Source organism: Corvus moneduloides, chromosome 1 (genome assembly GCF_009650955.1).
Source record: "Corvus moneduloides isolate bCorMon1 chromosome 1, bCorMon1.pri, whole genome shotgun sequence".
NCBI classification, from domain to species: Eukaryota; Metazoa; Chordata; class Aves; order Passeriformes; family Corvidae; genus Corvus; species Corvus moneduloides.
In genome coordinates, this window is record NC_045476.1 from 129,769,671 (window position 1) to 129,792,502 (window position 22,832).

Consider the following 22,832-nt stretch of genomic DNA (forward strand, 5'->3'; position numbering starts at 1 on the left):
AATATTTAACTGCTGGAGAGAAAGGTGCCTATTATCTCTGTATGCATTTTTTGCTAAATATTTCAATAAGCATTTTACTACCTTTTCCTTGGTTTCTTTCTCCCTCTCATTTTGCCGTCTTTGCTGTCATCAACACCTATGACTTCTTTTCCTTCTCATTACTACAAAACTCAATGGTCTGCTTCCTGAAAGTGAGGAAGAAGACAGGGGCAGCAGTTGCAGTGCCCACTCCTTCCTGCTCTGGCCCCAGGATCCAGTTGTCTCCAAGCCCCATAAGCTGGGGTATCGCAGTGCTGCATTCCTGGCATGTGGCACCACTCAGAGCACTGAGGCAGAATCCCATCCATAAACACACTTAAATAACTTCTCTGAAGATTGCTAACTCTTGGATATAACAGTGACAGCTGTTATAAAAGTGATGTTATTTACAGAAACAGCATTATTTACAGAACTTTGTACCTACCATCCGCGGATTTTTCTACTTAATGCAGTGGGCAAGAGATTATTCTTACTTGATATCACCTCAGAAGGTCACTAGTCTCTGGTAAGTTAAGAACTGGGGACTGAAGTAAAACCCAGAATTACAACCTTCTTGCTGCTGCTGCTCAAGTGAAGACTCAAGTGAAGACTCAAATCCAGGACCTCAGATCTTCAATGGCTTGATCCAACCCCAGCACACCAAAAAATATGACACAACACAGCAATCAAAATAATTTCTTTGGTGATATTATTTCTAGTACTTTTATTTATCAGTAAAGACACAGACAGACAACTGCTATACTACCCTTTAAGTGAAATCTAAACTAAGACTAAATGGAACCCTGAATCCAGAAACTATTTCTCACCCCATGCCTCATTTACAACTTGTGGTGATGTGTGAAACTACCACATTGTGAGTGGAAAGTTGTTTTTCATCTCTGGAACATGGAATTAAGCTTCCTTCATGACCATCACCTATGGAATCCCCGGACATGCTGCAATATTAACCCTTTCCACTATATTTTCAAAAAGGTGGAAAAGAATATAACTAGGTATAGTTTCACTCTGGGGAAATTTTTAGACAGGTCTTAGTTTACTGAAATATTTGAGTATGTTCAACACATGTTTTTATATGAAATGAAAGGTTGCGCTTAACTCGCAAACAGAAAAATTAAATGTACATTTATAGATTCCTATGTTTTAAAGTTATTCTGTCTCTTTTCCCCAAAAAGACCACCAACATTATCTTTCCAGTCTATACTGACCGATTAGAGAAATATCTAAATAAATAAATCATCAAAGTAAATAAATCATCAAAGGTGCCCTGTCCAGGGAATTTCCTTATCAAAAGGCCTAAATCCAGGATGATGCTGAGAATTTATAATTTTCACTGGTTTTAAAATGCGTTTTTAAATACCGGGGTTTGGAGCTCTGGTTTTGCATTTACATTTCCTAAGAATGTCTAGTAACCAGTATAATAACAAATATCTGATTGATTATAGTGTAATTTACAGTATTTAATACAGGCCTAAAATACAGTACTCCAACAATAAAGGAGTACATGTGTTAGATTAAGTACATTGGCTATCAGTGCCTTACCCCAAAATACCCTCAACTTAATCAGTCACTTATTATTCTGTGCTAGAATCAGATAAGCAGATTCAAATATATGTATCTGTGGCTGTATACACAAACACATCCAGGAAACGATTTTGCATCTGTTGCTATTTAGATGATTTCAAAACACTCACGTAAACTACTCAACTGTGCATGATAACAAACACCACATATCCATCACCATTGACTTAAAATCTGTTACATTAATATGGCTGCATTTCAAAAGAAAGAGCCAAGCTAACTGACCTCTGCACTGAAATATTAGATACAAATATTTGGCATCACTCAGTTTAACAAAGTAATTATTTTTTTTGGTATGTACTGAATTAGGACAGAAAATTTTACTGTATTTTTTGGCATTTGCAATTTTATAAGTGTTAGATATTTACCTAATGAGTAACCTCATCTTATTTTGATAATTCATCTCTCAAAACAGTATTAATGTGAATATCTAAATGGTAGGAGCCCAATGTTCTTTAATATTTTGGCTGAGCTAATGTTTTCAAAGACAAGAAACATGGCAGAATCTGATAATTTCATTCAAAACAGGGCTCCACCATGGTCTCAGAAATAATATATTGCTTTTATAAATGTTAACAGCCCACCAATTGGTTCTTTGACATGTAAAAACACAGGGAAGATTTTGAAAATACAGATATAAGGGTTAGCACTCTTTAGACTAGAATCTGTAATGCAGTTGCCAAGCTAATTAAGCTTATAGGTTTCCAAAACTTAGGCCAAAATAACATACTAGAAAGGAATATTAATCTAGCCAGACTCTGTTTCTTGAAGCCTTACTTTTCTGTACTCAACCAGCTGTTAAAAGGAAACAGATGACTGACTCCCTTTCTTCGAATGCCACATCGCCATGATTACAAAATATCTGTCTTATTTTAGGATGCTGATAATAAATCTTTCTGACACACCAGATCATCCACAACAACAGGCAAAGATCTTTTTGCTTTTATAAACTGCCATTGACAACTGCATAAGTTTTCAAGAGACCTAAATGTGGTCCACAAAAAAGAAATATGATGGATCACGGGCTCCCTATAAGCCCGTGAAAAGCAGTTTCCATAATAAAGCGTAGGCCAAAATGGAGCACAAATAATTGAAGACAGCTAAGGAAGAACAGAAACAGGTTTAATTAAACGTGTCCATGTCAACACGGATTACAGGGCTCCTACTGCTTCTAATAGTCCAGATTATGGTAGATAAATCTTTTGCAAAAAAGCTCTAAATCATTAAGGACAAGTAAAGTTTTCTTCTATAACAGCCCAGTGTTCAGAAATAGAAGCTTGGGCCCCTCTTCTTAATTGTCTAACCCACCATCACAGACTTCAGCCAAATTTTCAAGGCAATTTAGAAAGAGAAACTTTCCTATTACTGCAAAGAAAGCAGATGGAAAAACAAAACCATCTTAAAAGAAACTGTTTATTTCTGCATGTTAGTTATTTAAAGGGATTTTTTAATCCAAGTCCTTTATGAAATTGTGTTTAAGATTAATTTCATATATTTCAACAGTGACTATGTTACTTCAAGTACATTATGAATACAGCACGGCTGTGAGAAGAAAGGTAATGATTATTAACATGCACTGTTTAAAATATTCTCTAAAATTAAGAGATCTTTTTTCATTACCCTAGAAAATCTTGGCTTATCTCGTTGCTAAGATTTACATCCAGACAAAGTCACTTTTAACCTCAATTGCATTAATTTGTTCTGTCACATACTAATTAGCAGACATTTTAAAATGTCTGCTAATAGCACTGATAGGTACAAATGGGCTCCCTTCAATAGACTGAACCATACTTAAAACTTAATTAATTAGGCGCTACCATCTCTGCTTCTCTAATTCAGATTCATGAAGCGGGGATCAGCACCCAGTCTGAAACATATCAGTATAATCCATAAACAGAAAAATTATTAAACACTAATGGTATTATTTTCTCTATTTTCTCAGTGAGTTTTATCAGTTCTCTTCTGAGAAGAAACTTTGAGTTGTTTTAACAGTTCCCCTAACCATGGGCAGCTAAGAGCTCAGTGGAAAGGATGCTCCATGTTGTGCCAGTGGGTGCTGCCCAGCCAGCTCTGTAGCCTTGCTGCTCTTCCCAGCCCCAAACTCCTGACACGGCACAGGGTGGGAGTGAGTGGCCCCCGTTGGGCAATCGTCACCCTGAATATGATGAACAAATGTGGCTTTGACCAGGAAATGTTGAAGATTATGGTCTGCCTCCAGCCGTGTCCCTCCTTGGCACGAAGGCCGGTAACGCAGGTCTGCAGCCAAGCCTGCGCATTACATCAGAAGCAATAATGCAGAACGTTTCCCTCCAGTCTGCAATTTACTTATTTGCTTGCAAAAAGGAACATGGCTGCCTGCTCCTCATTTTACATTTTACCCATTAGAGCACCAACAGGTGAGACCTTCTACATAACAGCTGTTATTTCCACAGTATTGCACGCTCTCATCAGTCTAAACACTTAAGGATACTGGGCTTCGAGCTAGGTTTCAAAATTCTAAGCTATTTGCAGACCTGGACCAAAGTCCTTATTAAATAAACCAACCAACTAACCCAACAAAAATCCCCACAAAAAACAACAGAAGAAACCATACCCCTTCCTCCGGAAAGCACTCAAGCCCTTGAGATAAAGGATATATGCTCCTTGTCTGAGCTTCAAAGAAAGAAAGAATGGCAATGCCCATGACCATCACATAGCTCAGGGAAAGGAAGAGTATTCTTGCACCATAATTCACAATGACCCCGAGAAAGCCAATATCCTCCCTCATTTATATTTAGTAAAGGTTTTACAGACTGGCTTCTCTGCCTGTATCATTGATTAAAAAGTAAGGGGAAAAAAGCTTACTGGGCATATTTATATTTTTATATATTTATCTGCCAACTGCAAACACAAAATTATATTTTGAACATTAACTACAATGGCCTGACAATCCATACTACAATGTTCACATAAAATCAGCACCTCTTGCAGATAGACAGATGGTGGCTCAACTTTCAAGCTCAACAGTAATCACAGTAATCCTTGATTTTCATCAGTGTAACACTCAACGGTTCATTAGCAACTTTTGTCACATTCCCTAAACTATGTGATGATTTCTTACTGCAGCAACAAAGAGTAAAAACCATATCAGAGGGATGATAGTGAATGGAATAAAACTGTCACAGGTATGGTGTTGTTGGTCCTAAAATTATGGCTAAAGCCACACCAAAGGCAAGAGACAGCATGAGTGGGAAGATGTGAAAAACAAAACCCAGGACAATTACTGAAAAGAAAACAGTACAGGCTTAAAAAGAAAACCCTACAAAAAATGCGGGAAAATTTGAAAATACAAAGAAAAACCATTCCACATAAAACTCCACTTTTGACAATTAGTAACAGGGAGCATTGCATTCAGAAAAGTCAATGAGGATATAAAGAAACAACTAAAGATAGAAACCCCCCCCTCCCCCAACCATTCAAATATTTCCTTCAACTCAAGATGGTGAAAGGTCTTATACAAAAGAAGCAAGACAGGAAGAATTTTATGTTATTGGCACAAAATACCTTGATATTTTTCCACCAAACATCAAGACAAACAAACCAAGAAAAACCTAAATGAGGGTCCCTCTAAATTTTCCAGCCTATATTTAGACATTACAACCTTGATATCTCTTCCTCTTCTTCTTTTTTTTTTTTTTTTTCATTTCCAAGTAGATTAAATGTTATATTTAAACACACTTCCTCTTCAGTGTTGAATATAGGCGCACACCTAATTTGTCTCTGGATGACATCTCCATCAGAAGAATCACGGGAATTGCAGGTTGCTCCAAGTCTTTCTAGGAAATTGTGCCTCAGGAGAAAAAGTACCAGTATAAGGCTAGTGCTCTTCATGATCACACATGTCAAGATGACAAGGAACCGTTCTAACTGTCTAGCCAGCTCTCTGTTACACATCCCCAAATGTTTCACCAACTCCTGCATCATGACAAGAACTTCTGCTGAATATTCTGAAGAACATTCAGACTTCTTTGGGAGGGCTGACAGAACCTACCAATTTCTTCATTAAGCTGCTCCAGATTTCAGTCAACTTTCCATTAACAATCTGCACCTTCCATATGAGTTGGTCACAAATTCCAGCTGTTAGGCTGTATCCTGCCTTTGTGTGCTGTAGTCCTGTGTGGCAGGTACACCATGGAGCTCCATTTTGTTTTGTGCCAGTGAGCAAAGCAAGGTGCAGGGACACACATTTCTGCTCTGAGGTGACTTGGGCCTCAGTGAAGGGAGATACAACATGGCTGCTTCATCCGAAGGGGCATGAGGATACTTATTCAGATAACATGGGGATATCTGAAGCATCTCCAATTATGGAGTACCTACTTTATGGATTTATGGTTTATGGAGTTATCCACTTTAGCAGAACTTAAATTTATGGACTTCTCTGTCTCCTCTTTCTGACATTTGCTCTGATCTTTTGCAAGTTAAAGAAGGGAAAGAGAGTATGAGTGTGTTTAAGTGTGTAGCAAATATATTAAGAGTACCCCTTGTCTTGTGAAATACACAGAGATGTGCCAACACCCTGTAATGATGAAAGGAAACAGAAGGCATGTATGTATCGACTCTCTAGTGGTTTGTCTGAGGGCATTCACTATTAGCTCAACAGTGTTCACGACAGAGCAAGCAACTGATCACTTGCCATGTCATCCTTCAGTCTTCAGTCTGTGATTTTCCCCCAGTTGCCCACTGTGGGTTTTCATAAAAGAAACGGAAAGCTGAAAGAGTAATAGGTGACTTATTGTTTTTCATATCCTTGGTGATTCCACATTCAAGGACCCCTATTTCTAACTAACTGTCCATACACAGAATCTTTTACAGCAATAACAAAATGCATGACTTAGAAGAGATGCAATTATTGTGGTTCTAGTTTGAACACAGAGCAGCCTTTGATCAATGCTTCTTCAGTGTGCTGTGAATTCACAGGTTTCCAGGATTCAAATGTGGTATGAAAGGCATTGCACCCTATTGTGAGTAAATATTATATTATTGCTTTTCAAGCTGCAGTCTTTAAAAATAAAACATAAAAGCTGAGTAACAAAACCTAGATTCCTTAAAATAGATGATCCTTTTTTGACTGAAGTATCATCACTATTCACAGCGAATTAATTTGCTATTCCATAAATTAAGCTGCAGACAGAGAGCCAAGGTAACATGAAGTCTCCTTCATTTACTTGCTTTATGTGCTGCTGAGATTAAGACATTGCATTCACTAATCTAAAGCACACAGAAAGATCTGGTGTTCTACAGTCAGCACCTTTTACACTGCAACCATCCAGCAACAAGGGACTACAAACACTATCATTAAGACTCAAGTCAGAAGGCCCCAATTTGTTCTTTAACACCTAAGCTCAGCATTTTTTTTTAGCGCCTAAACTCAGCCTTTGTTTCTGACCAGACACCTCTAAAAACAGAACAGCCGGTGAGAAACACTAGACTCAAAAGCTTAGTTCATACTGTGAAGGGATGGATGTCAGTCTATATTTCTGTATTTTATTTTCCCCTCAAATAAAATGCTAAAGGAATTTATGATATTTACAGTTCATAAGAGATTACATGATAAACTGCAAAAGAAACCCTGAATAAACCTGTGAAGTTTTGAAGTTTAAAGCACCCAGTGACAATTTAAATGCAGTCTGAGAACAATACCCTTACCAAAGAGGCAGCCTCTAAAACCCAAAATTTCAGGAAGAGATGTCTCCATGTCTCTTATGCAAGACATTTTTACTACCATCCCAGAAGTACATAGACGATTACATATTAAAGTAACTAAACAAAAACTTTAATGAAGATATTCCTGTAAAGAACAAAGAAGGAACACTTGACACATACCCCCCAAAGAAGGTTAAATATAGGAGAAGCAGCTCAGTCCTTTATAGCATTCCCCAGCACTGATGTTACTGATCACAACCTCTGACATTGCAATCATCTTTGCAGCTATACAATATAAACAGCCACACTCTGCTAGTTTGAATTTTTTTTTCTCTTGGTCATTTAGAAGTTATGAAAGAAAACAAAGATCAAAGAAGAGCAAATATAAATAGGATGCAAAAACAAACAAGAAAGTTTTCCTGTAGCATCTGCCAGTAATGACTATTTCTACCTGAAAAAGACCAGTACCTCAACAGCTAAGAGTAACATTTAATTTCTCCTTAACTTTGACCTATAACTTGAAGTCAAAGCTTAGTTTTTCTGTCTAAAACTTCAAGCAACTTATCTCTGGCATGGAAGTATCCATCACTGATTAAGTTGAATCCCATGGTTAAGAGGAACGTCTTGTTAAGCCCTCATGTGACACCCTGTAACGCCCAACAATGCCAAGATAGCTGTCTTGTGGGAGAGGATCTGTCTTTGCCGGCACACTTGGACCTGAGCGGGAGTGGGGCCCCACCAAGGACCCATGGAGAGACAGATCCTCTCTCCAACAGGCCAACTCAAAAGCACTGCTCAGGCTCATCACACAGCTGCACAAATGCTACTGTCACAGTAAGGGAGGTCATGGAAACTCATGATCAGGAGGAGGGCAGGGATGGTGAAACCAGGGCTTTTCAACAGCTGACTTATTTTTCACAGGTTAGTTTGCAGCCTGCACACTTGATGATTATTACTATCTGTTTTCTTGAAGCAAGGGAATCGTAGAATCACTGACTAGCTTGGGTTGGAAGAGAGCTTTAAAGACCACTTAGTCCACCCCTCCTGCCATGGGCAGGGACATTGTAGCAGTGCAAGACGCTGCAGCTACTCTTTGTCCTGAAGAGACCTCAGACAAACAGCTGTGGTGGTCAGCAACCCGAGTTTAGCATGTACCTTGCAGTCATGGTGAGAACCCATGATTACCTTGTTTTGTCTTTTGCATATTTTCCCCAGATTGGTTAATATTTTGTCGCCTTGTTTTACATATGAAGTTATGTATATTCATTTTCTTTCTTTAATATCTATTAGTTCTAGAAAGTTCCTTGTTCCTCGACGCCCCATTGGATCCTTCCCTGAGTCCCTCCTATGTGTTGTTCCCATTGGTTCCCTTCCTGTCAATCCCACCTGCTTGTCTCTATCCCATTGGCTGAGATCCCTTTCCCCACCTATTCCGTACCCAGTATAAGATCCCTGGACCCTCCCACCAATTGGCCTCTTCATCTGTGTTATGTCAGAGGAATAAACCTGTGTGGAATACGTACGGAGAGTCCCCTCTCTTCACTTCTTTGCCTTCGCCTGCGTGCCTGCAAAACACCAACAGAAAGATACAGCCCCTTTTGGGTGAGGAGCTCTGCCCCTTTTTCATTGTGTGTTGGGCACTGAGTGCCGCCTTCCAGAGGGGTTTCAGCGTTGACCTCCGGGCTTCTTTGTGTCGGCACGCGAGGGGTAGAACCCCCTTCTGCCAGCTCCCAGTGGCTGAAAACCCCTCCAGGACATCTTTCACTAGACCAGGTTGCTCAAAGCCCCATCCCATCCAGCTTTAAACACTTCTAGGGATGGTGTATCCACAGCTTCTCTGGGCAGCCTGCTCCAGTACTTCATTGCATTCACAATAAAAAACTTCTTCCTTATATCCAATCTAAATCTGTCCTCTTTCAGCTTAAACCACTGCCTCTTGTTCTGGCACTACAGGCTTCAGTAAGAAGTCTCTCTCTTCTTTCCTTTAAGTCCCCTTTCTGTATTGAAAGGCTGCAATAAGGTCTCTTCAGAGCCTTCTCTACTCCATGCTGAACAATCCCACTCTCTTAATAGTTCAATCCCAGTGTGGACAAGTTATATATCACAAAGTGTCCTCAGCTACTTATTTACTAAGTAATAATAATTACATTATAACACTGTGTCCACAGGAAAATATTAGTATATTTAAAATGCCTTAACTAACGTGTAGATAAGGTCTAAGTCAAGTATTCTGCATGACACACAACTCCAGTAAAATAAGAAACCCCCAGAAAGTTTCCCACTTGATGGGTCTGCTGGCCAATGACTACTTTACATCAGACCCAGAAAAGAAACTGCTGGTCTGCATTATTACCTAAAATCAGTTTAAATTCTTCAGTGACTCAGTAGTTCTCTGGAGTCATGCAAGTAGTAAAGTCAACATAAACTGGGTATTTAGCCAGAAAACTTTACAATGTACAGAGGAAGATTAAAGACACTTTCAGTACATCACTCTCAGCTGTAGGTAGGGGAGACAGCAAAGCAAATTCAGTAATAGATTTTTATTTTTTTGGTAAATGCTCTGCATAAATTCCTTGACTTCAAGCACAAATTCCTGTGACACTTAATTCAGTCTTAAAATCCTATCAGACTGAAAATACAGTATATACAAACAGTGATACCCATGTATAATTCCTTCAGAAAGAAAAAAAATCAAAATTTGGCATAAAATTTGAATATCCCATCTCAAATATTATTAATATTAAAATATAATTACAGCAAAATTGACCCAGTAAAATATTTGCAAAACAAAAACCAACAAACAAAAAACAAGTCTGCATATGCTCTCTTGCCTTAATATCCTGATTTTGCAAGATATTTATGCACATAACATTAAACCTTTAAGTAGTTCCACTGACTTAACAGGGTTTACTCATCTGCTTAAAGTTAGGCAGTTGCTTAAATACCTTGTGAAATATGAATCTAAATTCAGATCTGATAAATTCAAAGTAGCAGCAGCCAAAGCAACACCTCATTACAGTGTTAAGACCATGCTGTTTTCTGTTAGCAAGTGATTTTACTTGCATACTGGTGCTGGAGGCAACAATAGACTATCTGCTGGAGTGCCCCTGTGATTACATAGTACTGCTACAGGGAAGCAAAAACTGGTTTTGCTATCGAATGTGAAACCAGAAAAAGAAGATAAATATGATTAACAACAAGCCTTCTTTTAAAGTTCATACAGGTTTCCATGCATGTCTCTCTTCATCAAGCACTTCTCCCTCTCCCAACACTACATGGTGATTTATTCTGTCCAAGGTCTGTCTTTTAAGCCTATTCCAAAAACAAGATCTGTGAACTCAGAAGTGTACATTAACAGCTAGACTGACAATTGCCACCCCAATATCCCCTCCTGAACCACTGAAAAGCTGATCTACAGAACACAAAACCTCTTCACAAACTGGTAACACATGAAAACTGGACTCTGCAGGAAAATGGAAGTGATATAAAATATTTTTTTACTTGGAGGATACTTTACCACAGTAGATTATATCCAACTGCATGTGAACCTAAGTAGGACCGGTGGACGCCATCTTAAAAAAAGGCTACAGAAAACAGAAAGCCTTGGAGAATAGAAGGAGAGAAATAAGAGATGGAGACCTGGAGTTTAATAAAAGGAACTCAGGAGACTTGAAAAAAAACCAAATCCATGTCTTGTACTTATGTCAGGACACATTCCTCAGCACTCCAACCAAAGAGGTCAGAAGAGACTTAGCTGGACAAACTGCTGAAGAAGCTTAAGGTGATCTTCAGTATCCTCTGTACCTACTGCATTGCTGATATTCAGACAGGAGGCTAAAAGCACAACTAGATAATGAAGAAAAGGAAGTTTCAAAGTCTGAAGGAGGAGTTGTTCAAACAGTGAAATGTGACAAATACTCTCTGCTTTAAAAGACAAGTTATTTGTCTGCTGAGACTGGGGCCAACATGATAGATAGAAAGAGCTGCAAACTAAGGGCAAGGGTTTAATTTTTATAACCTGCTTTATACTCTAAAGAAGAAGAAAAAAACCCAAAAAAAACAAAAACCCCCCACAAAACCCTGAAATAAAACCCAGCAAAAGAGAGACAAAGCAATCAAAAAAATAAGGAGAAAAAACCCACTACCATAATGAGGGGAGTCAGACTGGTGACAAGAGTGAAGGAAAAGGACTACTGTTGGAATAAAATCAAATGGGATTGATGTGAAACAGTTCAATTGATTTTCAACTAAGGAAGAAGAAAATTCAGATTTCTTTATTTGCTGCCAGAATTTTGTTGTCTTCAGATATGAGAAAACATTTTCAGCAGTACTTATACGACAGAAATTAATGTCTTAAGTGCTGAAGTTGCTTCTTAAAATAAGATAGGATCCTAAAATCAATCAGACACTGTTTTATTGAGCATATTTCTTAAGTACCATCAAATGGCTTTATAGCTCCTTGGCTGTCTGGCATATAAAGGAACATTTATTCCCAATGGTCTTTACACTTGCCTAACACAAGCCTTTTAAATTAAGCACATGCAACTCAGAACTGACTTGCTTGTACACATCTGTGTACATTATGAACACATCTGCCACATATACGACCACTACTCTTTCCAAGAAACTTAACATGGACTGCAAACAGCAGGAGAGCTTACACTTCAATGACCAGGTAACACCACCATTCCAAATTACTTTTATGTTATAAATAAAAAACTGAATGAATGTTTTCAAAATGCTTGAAACACAAGTCCTGAATCCTCAGTAGGAACATCCACTTAAGATTTACATGAATACAACTTCATGCTAAAATCACAATTTTTCATCTCTTCTGGACATTCACAAAATCTCTACTCAATCATTGTAAGATAATATGATAAAAATCCTCAGTAGAAAATTAAGCTTTTGTAAAGTAACTTGTCATCACTTTCCCAAGTACTAAAACCATTTCAAAACCCAGATTAAAACTGCATGCAATGGTTACACCTTCCAAATGTCTTTAATTCTTTTAATGAATTCAGTTTTACACATACATTTATAACTTGCCTTCAAATTGTAATAAACTGAATCTCTAACATACCACAACTTAGGAATCTTTGAAGTATATACTGTGAGAAATGATATAAAGATAACAGATAAACTATTCCAAGTATATATTTGCATATAAAATAGATCAGGATAACATTATACTAAATTATATAGTATTATTAAAGCAACAGATCTACTACTTTTTTCAGCTACCAGCCCAGCTAGCTTGACATGGGAAACAAATGCCAATCTGCATTTCAGCCTTCCTTGTTCTCATTCCTAGAACCTACAAAAAAGTTTCCTTGACAAATCTCAGTAGCAGCTATAACACTTGTTGCTTTCAGTGGCTTTACAAGATCGTTATAATTGACTGTGCTTTTGTAAGTAATTAGACCTTCATGTGCAATTCAAAATTTTAGTATTTATTTCAAAGAAAAAACCTCTTTACTAAAACTTCTAAATAATAAAACTGTAAATTAAGTTCTCACTGATTTAATCTCATCAGCCTTGGAAGAAATGTCGAGCCAACCCACTGTGTGACCACTGAGCCATCTTAATTTGACCATGTCAGTGTAGAATCACTGAAGAGTTTCAGGATGTTCATTAAGTTTTCTCCTACAAGTATTCTGCATAATACTAAAAATAAACAGAACAACTGTAATAAAATCTTATTTTTAACCTGAATCTCATGGCACTTCATGCAAGTATAGCGTTATTTTCATGACTGTTGTTTTAGCAATAGATAATGCAAGTTTTTGACTGTTGTCAAGGTGTTCTAACAGGTCTTGACAGTGGAAAAGCAATCAGAAAGATCTGGAACGACCTAAAAGTTAATGCATTTAAATAACGAGCATGTTTAAGTGCAGGATTCCCAATGTGAGGTGATAAACTACATATAAAACATGAGAGAGCAATAGTAATAGCTTCATTAGGTCTTCAACCTGTTTGCATTGTTTATGTCAGGGTTTTTGTGGCACTCAACAGAAGTACAGGTATACTGTACTGTTTGTGCAATTTGGACATTTACTATATGGGAGATATATTTGTTAATGGAAATGCCTGTTCCAAAACAATATTGCATTTCAGAGTATGCAGTCATTTGAATTTTTCTTAAAAGGAAAAGCCTTTTAAATTTGCTATCACAACAAACAGAAGTATCTTCTATGTGTAAATAGGTATCAAACCTTTAATCAGTTCAAAGAAATAACTGCAAATATTCTGATCGTATGTCTAGACCCTGAGATGCTGTTAATGACCACCTTGAAGGTCTCAGTGTTTTGCAGTGTCCCTTACAGAGGCTTAAAGTCAGTCTGTACCAGCTGTGAATTTTATGTGAACACCCAGTTACCAGAACATCTAATTGTCCTCAACTGAAGAACCTTGTGCAACAAATCAACATCAAAAAGAGCAATTTAGTGTCTTTATTGCTCAAGGGTTGCAAACTACTTCTACTTGTTGAAATAAACAGTGCTCACAGCAGTTTAGTCTGTCTTTAGAAGTGTATATTCAGTTGTTTTTGCAATAAGACTTTATGACTTTAAAAAACTAACTGCACATTCATCTTTGGCACAATTCTGGCCCATGATGACACATAACTTGGTCTGGTGAGGGTGATTATTTTATAACAATATGAAAAATATTTTTGTGATAATGGTCCTGAACAATAAAAACCTGGATTTGACAAAGTACCATGAGTTAGAGGCAGATTTTCAGACTAGATTTTCTAGAACTGCTGACAGAATTACCAAAGTGGACTAGCAGATTTTACTTTGTGCACCCACTTCCCAGGAAAACACAAGTTTTTTGTCCTTTTCCTTTTCTCAGATGAAGATAAGGAGTATGTGTTGCTTGGTGATAGCAAAAAAAAAACAAAAACAGAACCAAACCTAAAAACCATTTTGAGAAAAGGATGAAGACAATAAGGGAAAAAGAGTATCTCAAAAGCCAGCAAGGTGCAAAACAATGATGGACACTGTGTCAGGTTAACAAGTATACTTCTAATATGGGCCATGGCACCATCACTAGAATATCCACTTTAAAAATCATAGCAACCTAACAAGAAGAGAACAAGCTGAGAAATAGAAACGCTCCCTAAGATTAATCAGTTAGAGCCACTTTGGAGGCAGCTGACACAATCTGACTCTTTCCACTTCCCATTTAGCTTTGAATAGACCAATGTCTAAAACTGTAGATTTACTTATACACTTGTTTTAGAAATAAATACGTATCTGAATTATGAAACATGCAATCTCCACTTTCATAATTTTACACACACAGTATGGAAAAGGAAGAATTATTGTCCCACAGATATCACAGAATAGTGAAAAAGTGAAAGATGCTTAAAGTATTTGAAAATCAAAGGAATCACTGTAAACACAGCTTACAAAGACATATAAATTTTCTATGTTGAAAGAAAAATTATATGCACCTACTTTAAGAATTTGAATCTGCCCCAAACACCTGCAGTGTGCCAGCCTAGACAGACCTGTGCCACAATTCCACATCCAAAAATTTAAAGTTTCTGAAAGATTTGTGTTTTCTCTTTGAATAGGAAATATATCAAAAGAAAAGAAATACAAAACTAATCTTCTAGACAAAGAACAGGAAGAAAACTGTCACGTTCTGTGGTTTACATTTATAACAGGACCCTATCTAGAGATTAGAATAGTTTCAAATCTATTGTAGTTGAGGATATGATGTCATCATTTAAAGGACGCAGATAATTTAGTCCACAATATCTATTCATACCAACAAAAGAAAGCAAAACGGGTATGCAGAACACTTACATACTCCACTCTCCTGGATTATTTCTCTTTTGCATGGATTCATCATCCATGTAAGAGTATGTGGTTTTTTTCCCAAAGCCATCTGCTAGTTTAACTTTTCTGAAAGCGCAAGTAATTTCAGTTCCATTAGATACACACATCACACTGATCGATTTTCTCTCTCTCTAAGCAATTTTCAGTGAAGCTTATTTTAAAAATACTGAGTATGATACCTACCACACTCTATTCACATGACTTTACAGCATTTTTCATTACTGATTAATGAAAAACATGAGAATTTTGTGAAAGAAAAGTTGAAGAGACTATCAGGTTAGCCAAAAATAAAATAACAATCAACACAAAATATTCCAAGTCAATTCATTAGTCTTCTTACCTTGTTCTTTTATCTGACGAATTTGCTTCACAGTTTCTTTCAAGATTGCACATTTGTCAGGTTTAAAGTTAAAGTTGTCAATATCATTAAAATTAGCAAAAATCAGCTCTGCAAGTTCTTCTATGTATTTATTCTCTTGCTCACGATTGCGTTTCTCAGTGCTTCTTTTAGGGCTGAAAGAGGAATTAATAAAAATGCTGTCTTTAATGTCAGTTTACTTGCCTTCTGGCCAGCTCAAAGATTATTTCAAAAGGTTTGACAGCAGTTTAACAAAAACAGAGAACTGCCCTCTCTCACTACCAAAATATAACTTACAAGTTTTTCAAGCAGAAAGGTTTCCTCTGGAACAAGGAAAGGAGCATTATAAAAGATATTACATTTTTTTTTTCCCAGCAGTCATGTTTTTGTTTCAGAAGAAGCTTGGGATTAGAAATTGAAAACACAAGATTATTTTGGTGGGGTGGGGTGGGATTTGAATATTTACAACTATCCCTCCCACATGGCATTGAGAATCCAAAGAGTATTATATAGTGATTGTGTATGAGAAAATAAAACAGCTTAAATAGTTAAACTGAGTAATCCATACTCCCTGCCTCCTTTTGAATTTATGACAGTCTTAAGAAAAGATGATGAATGAGTGGTTATGCTTTAAAATGTATTTGTGTTGGTAACATAACTGCTGTAAAGCTGGAAATTATTTTTCAAGACCTAGATTATAATGTACAACAGAGGTGGTAAAAAAAAAAGTCAGATTGCCAAAATGAGTGACTGAAGACTTTTTGCAGTGAATAGCCAAAAAAGATTTTTACATTTCTCCTAAATTGTCACCAAAATTCTGCATTTTGGTACAACACTGGATTCAAAATAAACAAACAAATAATAATAAAAGAGAATAGTTCTCATCCCCATCCCAAACCCTCAACAACACAGAATTACTGTAATAAAGTAGTTTGGCACTGACTTCTCTTTGCAAGAATGTTATTTGTCATCTTCTAACTGAAAAACAGATGCACATGTAACATTTTTTTAACTCATTCTCTCTTAGTATTTCCAGAAGTGAATGGTCTAACCTGGGTCCAACCTGATCGGGATCCTTGCGCTTTCTTGACTCTGCTCTGGATGGGTCAGAGGTATTTTCTCCCATTCCACTCATCTTGAACACATATCAGCAACTAAAAGGAAGAAAGTGCAAGAAAGGGTTATGATGGAAAAGTTTGAGTTCTCTGTTCATTTTCCAAATTTCTCATTCCATGCTCAACTCAGATTTTACTTGGCAAATCTATCATTTGAAATAGAGTTTGTTTGAAAGGCACCAATACAAACACCGTGTTTATGACCCCACAAAATGCTACACAGAACTCCTTCGGAAGAAGATTTGTGGTGTGCAAGTAAAGCGTTATCATCTCTTTGATTGTTACCAGTTATGTAAGAACAGATAAGTACATTTTGTGCCTGGATTGCTGAATTTTCACGGCAAATTTGCAAGCTCGAATGAGGAAGGACAAAGGAAAAGCCATAGTGCCACACAACAAGGAAAATACAACAGAACTGAAATACATAAAATAAAACATGTGTCCCAGCTACATGAAAAGGTATCACATGCAGCCTTAGTTAAAAATCAGAAAATAATCCCTGCAAAAGTACATGTACAAAGTTGTAGAAACAGAACATTTGTCAGCACTAGAAATCGCTGAGGAACTGATAAATATTTTGTACATATAATATACCTCATAAGGAGAATAACTTGTCAAGCTAACGTAGTAAAACAACACAATCTTATAATTTGTGCAATAGACAGCCTATGGAAATCCTGCCCTGCTCCTGGCTGTTGGTTTCCCTGCGCCCTGTAGAAGCCTGAACACAAAAATTGCCTGCTCCAGATTACATATTCCTCAAGTACCAATATTCTGGAGGCAGAAATCACCGAAGGACATAAGGAAATAATGTAAATTATCAAAAATTCATGCAAGATGGGGCAGTCCCAGCTCACCATCTGCCTACTTGCTGCCAGTTTTGTGAGGATGATAGCAGAGAGGTATTGCTAGACATTTCAGAGAGCTCCTGTATTGTTTGGGATTAGCAGAAATGAGGGCCATGAAGGAGGTGAGTGTATCCAGGAGGTGATTCATACCCTACTAAAATAAGGTCTGAAGTCTGTAATTGTATGACTACTTCACTTTGGCATAAAGTGGAAACAAGGGAGTTCACCACCTCCTTCAAGCCCTTCATTTCTGTTCCACCAGTTCCCTTCCCTCTGCTGGCCTGGTCAGCCAGGCACCGAACCTAGTAAGGGAACTGCTGGGGGTTAAAGTCCCCTTCCCTTTTTCTTTTTGGTATTTTTTAAGATCTAGAAGCCAGCCTATGGGTTGGTAATCAGATGTTCACACTGGAAATCAAAGTTTTCCCAATGAGCCAACTGAGTGAAGCTATTGCAGATATTGGCAGAAACAGCCCAAAGACTAAGGTCCAAGCAGTTAATGCTGAGAAAGGCTACTCACTGAAACCTGAGCAAGCAAATGATGAGTTGGAGCCATCTCAGATTCATAAGTGACCGCCACCTAACATTTCCCAAAATAAAAAATAAAAATAATTTCATTTTACCAAAAGTATTTTTTTCACAGAACATTCTGAGGTGGAAAGGACCCACACGGATCACTGAGTCCAACTCTTAAGTGAATGGCCCATACCAGGATCGAACCCACAACCTTGGTGTGAATAACTCCATGCTCTGACCAGCTGAGCTGATCTCAGTATTTTTTTAACCAGTCTGCACAGAGAGTGGAGTCCTTCTCCTTTTTCTAGATATGGGTAAAGTTCCATGAGAAAGACTGTATCATGCCTGTACATGTCGCTTCCATCTGGTCTTTGACATGAATGGTATCAGATTGTGTTTGAAAAATACCTTTTTCTCTACTGAGTCTATACATGCATATGCATATCTACATATATATCCATGCTGCTATTATTTTGAGAAGAACCCACTGTAAGCACAGCAAGAAGGCTGTGGTTCTGTGGCGGAGCAGACACAAGGAGAAGATGTACCATCACAGCCTCCACCATGCTGTACTTGCTGCAGAGCTCCCAGTGACCTCATCAGGGCAATGGCAGAGCCACACCAGTGCCAACCTCGTTGCAGAGCATGAGACACCTACGGCAGTCTCCAGTGTGGTCTGTGACACCGGCTGCTCCTTAACAACTGTCTGTCTTCTCCAGCCCCAGCAGACATACACATCCTAATTTATCCGAGTACAGGAGCAGCATATACACTCATAGATTAGGAGCTAAGCACTTCCTTGAAAATATACAATTTCACAAGTATCACAAGTAAGAGCTCCAAGGAAGGTGTAAGATACTATTAAGGAAACTGACAATATTTAAAGAGAACATGTCTTTGTCAGTGGAAAGCTGGAACTGGCCTTGCAGCTCTGTTTCAGTGACTAAACTTTTCACTGACCAAGGTGAGAAAAAAATCATCAGCATGATGAAAGCTGTGCATTCCCAAGATCTGATCTCTGATCCAGACTCAGATGGTGACCTAAAGTTCAGAAGAACAATTAAGCTGGGGAATCCCTTCATTTCCCATGCTTCCTAAGTAAAACCTGAGAAATGTAAGTCAGCTAACTATTTTTCTTGAGAAAAGCATAACAGTTCACAAATACCTGTCAAACTTTCAACTGTCATCTTCTCACTCCCCTTGCCTCCCAAGAAGTAAGAAGGTAAGCATTTAGGGTGGGCACCACCCTCCAAAACCCCTTCCTCCTCAAGAAAGCATACAGAAGCTGTTACTGACAGCTTTCCCATCTACTCTCTCAGACCTACTTCAAATGGAAGTTTTATTTTTGTGGGAGCCAAAGTTTCACCTGTAGCTCCACCAATGCATAAATCAATTCTTGCATTCACAGTGATGCTATTCTGTGGAAATCCCACTAGGTCCACAGTATCAGCCTTTGAAGGACACATCATCTCCAACAATAAACTCTAAACTTTATCCTTCTGTATTAAGGGGAACAAAAGCAGTATCGTAATTACAAAACTAGCACTGTCTTGCTCCTTATTAAACACAGCAAACAGTTCGAAACAAATAATGTATGTACACATTTTATTTTGTTTGCACTTACAGGCTATTACATCTTTTTCTCAGCAGCATTATCAGTTTATTCTTAGAATAAGTTACCCATTTCTTTTTCACTCAACATAATTTATTTCTGGAAATCTACCACCTACTACCATGTTTGCTTTCTGTTCTCCCTTCTGTCTTAATTAAAAATCATGTTCTATACCTCAAAGATTTTTATAGGCCATTTCTTTGTGTTGTATGTGACTGTGCTCCAGAGCAGGATGTAAAATCCAGAGTTAGGTGTCTCGGAAAGTGGAGAGCTGGACAGATGATATTGAAGCAATCTAAAAAATCCCAAAGGCTGAAATGAAAGTCACTCATCTGTATCTAGCACACAGGACTAAAATCAAAAGGATATGCTTCCAAACCCTGTCTCCCTAGGGATTTAGGGACTAACTGGATTAGTTAAAAGTTCTGGTATTCTTTTGGAATTCAGAAACCAAAATCCATTCCTTAGTTAGGAGAAATGAGGAGGAATCAGCTTTTAGAAGGTGTGAATTGACTCTTCTGTAAGCTATCAACTAAAACAGCTAGAAACTGGGTGGTGGAGATACAGTTTCTTCTTCAGAGAGGGCTCCCAGGCCTGTATTTCCCACCATGCAGGGCAGCCTCCTGGGTGCTAGGCCATCTGCCTGCCAAAACTGAATGTTTATGAAGCAAAGAGGGCAAGGCTGATTAACTCATGCAGTGCAGAAGGAGTCTTTAGATGTGTGGTCTATACCACTAAACTCACGAGTAAGTAGTTCAAACACTGTCTGAAGACACAGAGATTGAGGTTTAACTCCCTCAGGCTGAGGAGGGTAGCAAAGCTCCATCTCCCATTTCTCAGCAATGACTCCAACGAGTCAAAGAGGTGAGCACTCTCCCAGCTTCCTCATGTCTTTTAAAAAGAAAGCAGCTGTTTCACGTATTTTTCCATGAGCTAATTCACAATCAAGACCAATGCATAGCACTAGATGAAGAACTCTAGAGGGTTTAGGTACCTCCACAAAATTAATGTGGCTCAAGCAAGAAACTAAAACCCCATTTTTCTGAAGAGAGTACCTGTGAGCACACATAGTACCAAGGAGCAGGACCCTAGGAAATTTCCAAGCAAGAAATAGAAAATGTCACGAATTTTGATTGAATTGATAGATAAATTTTAGACACAGAAATAAACATCTGTGGGTTGAAGCAGCTAAATTGCATATAATGCTTTTTGGCTTCTGCCTTAACTTCATACATATTAATTTATCTGTATCAAAATGTCTTGGTTATTAATTATTACCAACAGTTTTATACTACACAAATATTCATAACACATATAACATATTGAATGATAATTCATATCATTCAATATTTTGACAAGATAATTTAAGAATTTTTAAAGCACTTCTAGATATTCCCAGGTTCCTGAACCATTCATATAACTTCTCAGATCAGAAAACAGAAATCCCACATTTGAAGTCGGAATTTTTCCAGGAAACATGACAATTCAAAACTAAAGACACTATGAGTAGAATGACAAGTCAGAGACTTGAAGTTTTACTCCAGTAAACTTCCCCTTGAGGGAACTACCTTAGATTAGAAAGCAGCATTCATCCTGCTCCTGATCTTTTTTATACATCTCTTCAGGAATTTTCAGAAAGAAGAAAGATAAAGAAATTAAAGCATTTGATCCATTCAATGTGTTACAAGTAGTGGAAATGTACTATCAGCTCTACCACACAAAAATACAAAAATCAAGAAAATGTTAAGGGTTATTTAGCAAGGTATAGAAAAAGGATTAACCAAATTGTGAATTAGCAAAAACAAAACCAGCAGTAATCACTGCTTTGAGGAGAGAAAGATACATGCTTGATAAAGAAAAAACCAGCATCATGATGTGTCAGATACTGAACTAAATCAATTTTATTTTAAAAGAAATTGTCTTACAAAGTTAAACTTGAATGCATGTCTTGCAGAATGACTTGTCATGCAAGACCAGGCACTCCCTTTTTCATTGTGTAAGTTGTTTGAGAGCTGTACTGCACTCCAAAAAACAAACATCCCGCTGTGGAACTGGTATTTTGCCTTCAGTGGTGGTACCAGATTTTTCTACTCAATACATGTTATGTTTTTTCCATGTGTCCGACCCCAACAAAACACCAAAACTACAACAATAACTAAGAGCTGAACTTCTAATGCTGGCTAAGATGCTACTCAAGCTTCAGTTCCACTGGGTGTAAATGAGCAATAGAGCAATGGAAAGATAAATACACTCACTGTAACATTTTCCTACAAGGAAGGAGATAATTAGAGAATCAGAATTATTATTACTAAAAATATCTAATTTTACTCTCCTACTGATGACCCATACCAACAAGGCATCCCAGGTAACTTAACACATTTTCCCTATTTATATTTAAGATCCGAAGTACATTTTCCTTCTGTTTCCATTTCATTACCACGGGCCAAATCATCCAAAATACTTGTAAAAAAAACCTGGCTAATTATTCCAATTGTTAATTGTAAATCACAAACACTGAAAAGTTAAATTAAAAAGCTTTAGGATAGTACATATTGGTAATTAAATTCATTGACACCTAACCAGTTTCTACCAGATGTTGGGTGACTGAAACAAAAGAACCTGAAATATGCCTAAATTCTCTTTTCTTTTCTTTTTTTTTGTTTGTTTTTGTTGTTATCAGTAATAAAACAATAGTCTCTGCTCTTGTCGTAACGGCACATCCTCCTTTACATCCTCTATCAGCAACTGCTAAAGTTGGAGTACACAGAGAGACTTCACCTAATTATAAAGCAATAGTAAACATCCATCTTCCAAATGGGAAAGAAAAACAGAGGCACCATGAAGCAGGAGACAGGAAAATATCTAGCACAAATCACTTGTGTGAATTTTTACATCTCTTCAACTCCTCAAATGCCACGAAGGAAAATGGCATGCAGAGTAAGCCTTCCAACACTGATCCTCAGCATCAGTGAATTCAGTTAATCCAGAGTCAATGTAGAAGAAGATAATGTGCATTTTATCTCTTATCAGAGCAGGCCATCTTCCAAACAAGGCCTGTTAAACTGTCAGATTTATTATAAGCCTAACAAATGCAGTTAGAGAATAAATGAGGATTACACCTTCAAAGCTGCTATTTCAACCTGAAAAGTAGCAAACAAAAGGTAAAGTACCATATCGTGGACAATCAGGTAGCAATACTATACTACCACCCTTCCAGCCCACCAACACATGAAACTA

General features: G+C 37.6%; 1 protein-coding gene across 6 annotated transcripts in view; it reads right to left on the bottom strand.

The window, feature by feature from the left end:
• Positions 1–22,832, bottom strand: part of NCOA2 (nuclear receptor coactivator 2) — a 189,729-nt gene that overhangs the window by 60,056 nt on the left and 106,841 nt on the right. For all 6 annotated transcript variants that reach the window (XM_032127338.1, XM_032127351.1, XM_032127331.1 and 3 more), the window contains 2 exons: positions 16,560–16,661; positions 15,490–15,662 (listed from right to left, as the gene is read on the bottom strand). In XM_032127338.1, the coding sequence (XP_031983229.1) occupies positions 15,490–15,662; positions 16,560–16,642 (256 nt within the window). In that variant the 5' untranslated portion in view covers positions 16,643–16,661. The remainder of the gene's footprint in view (positions 1–15,489; positions 15,663–16,559; positions 16,662–22,832) is intronic.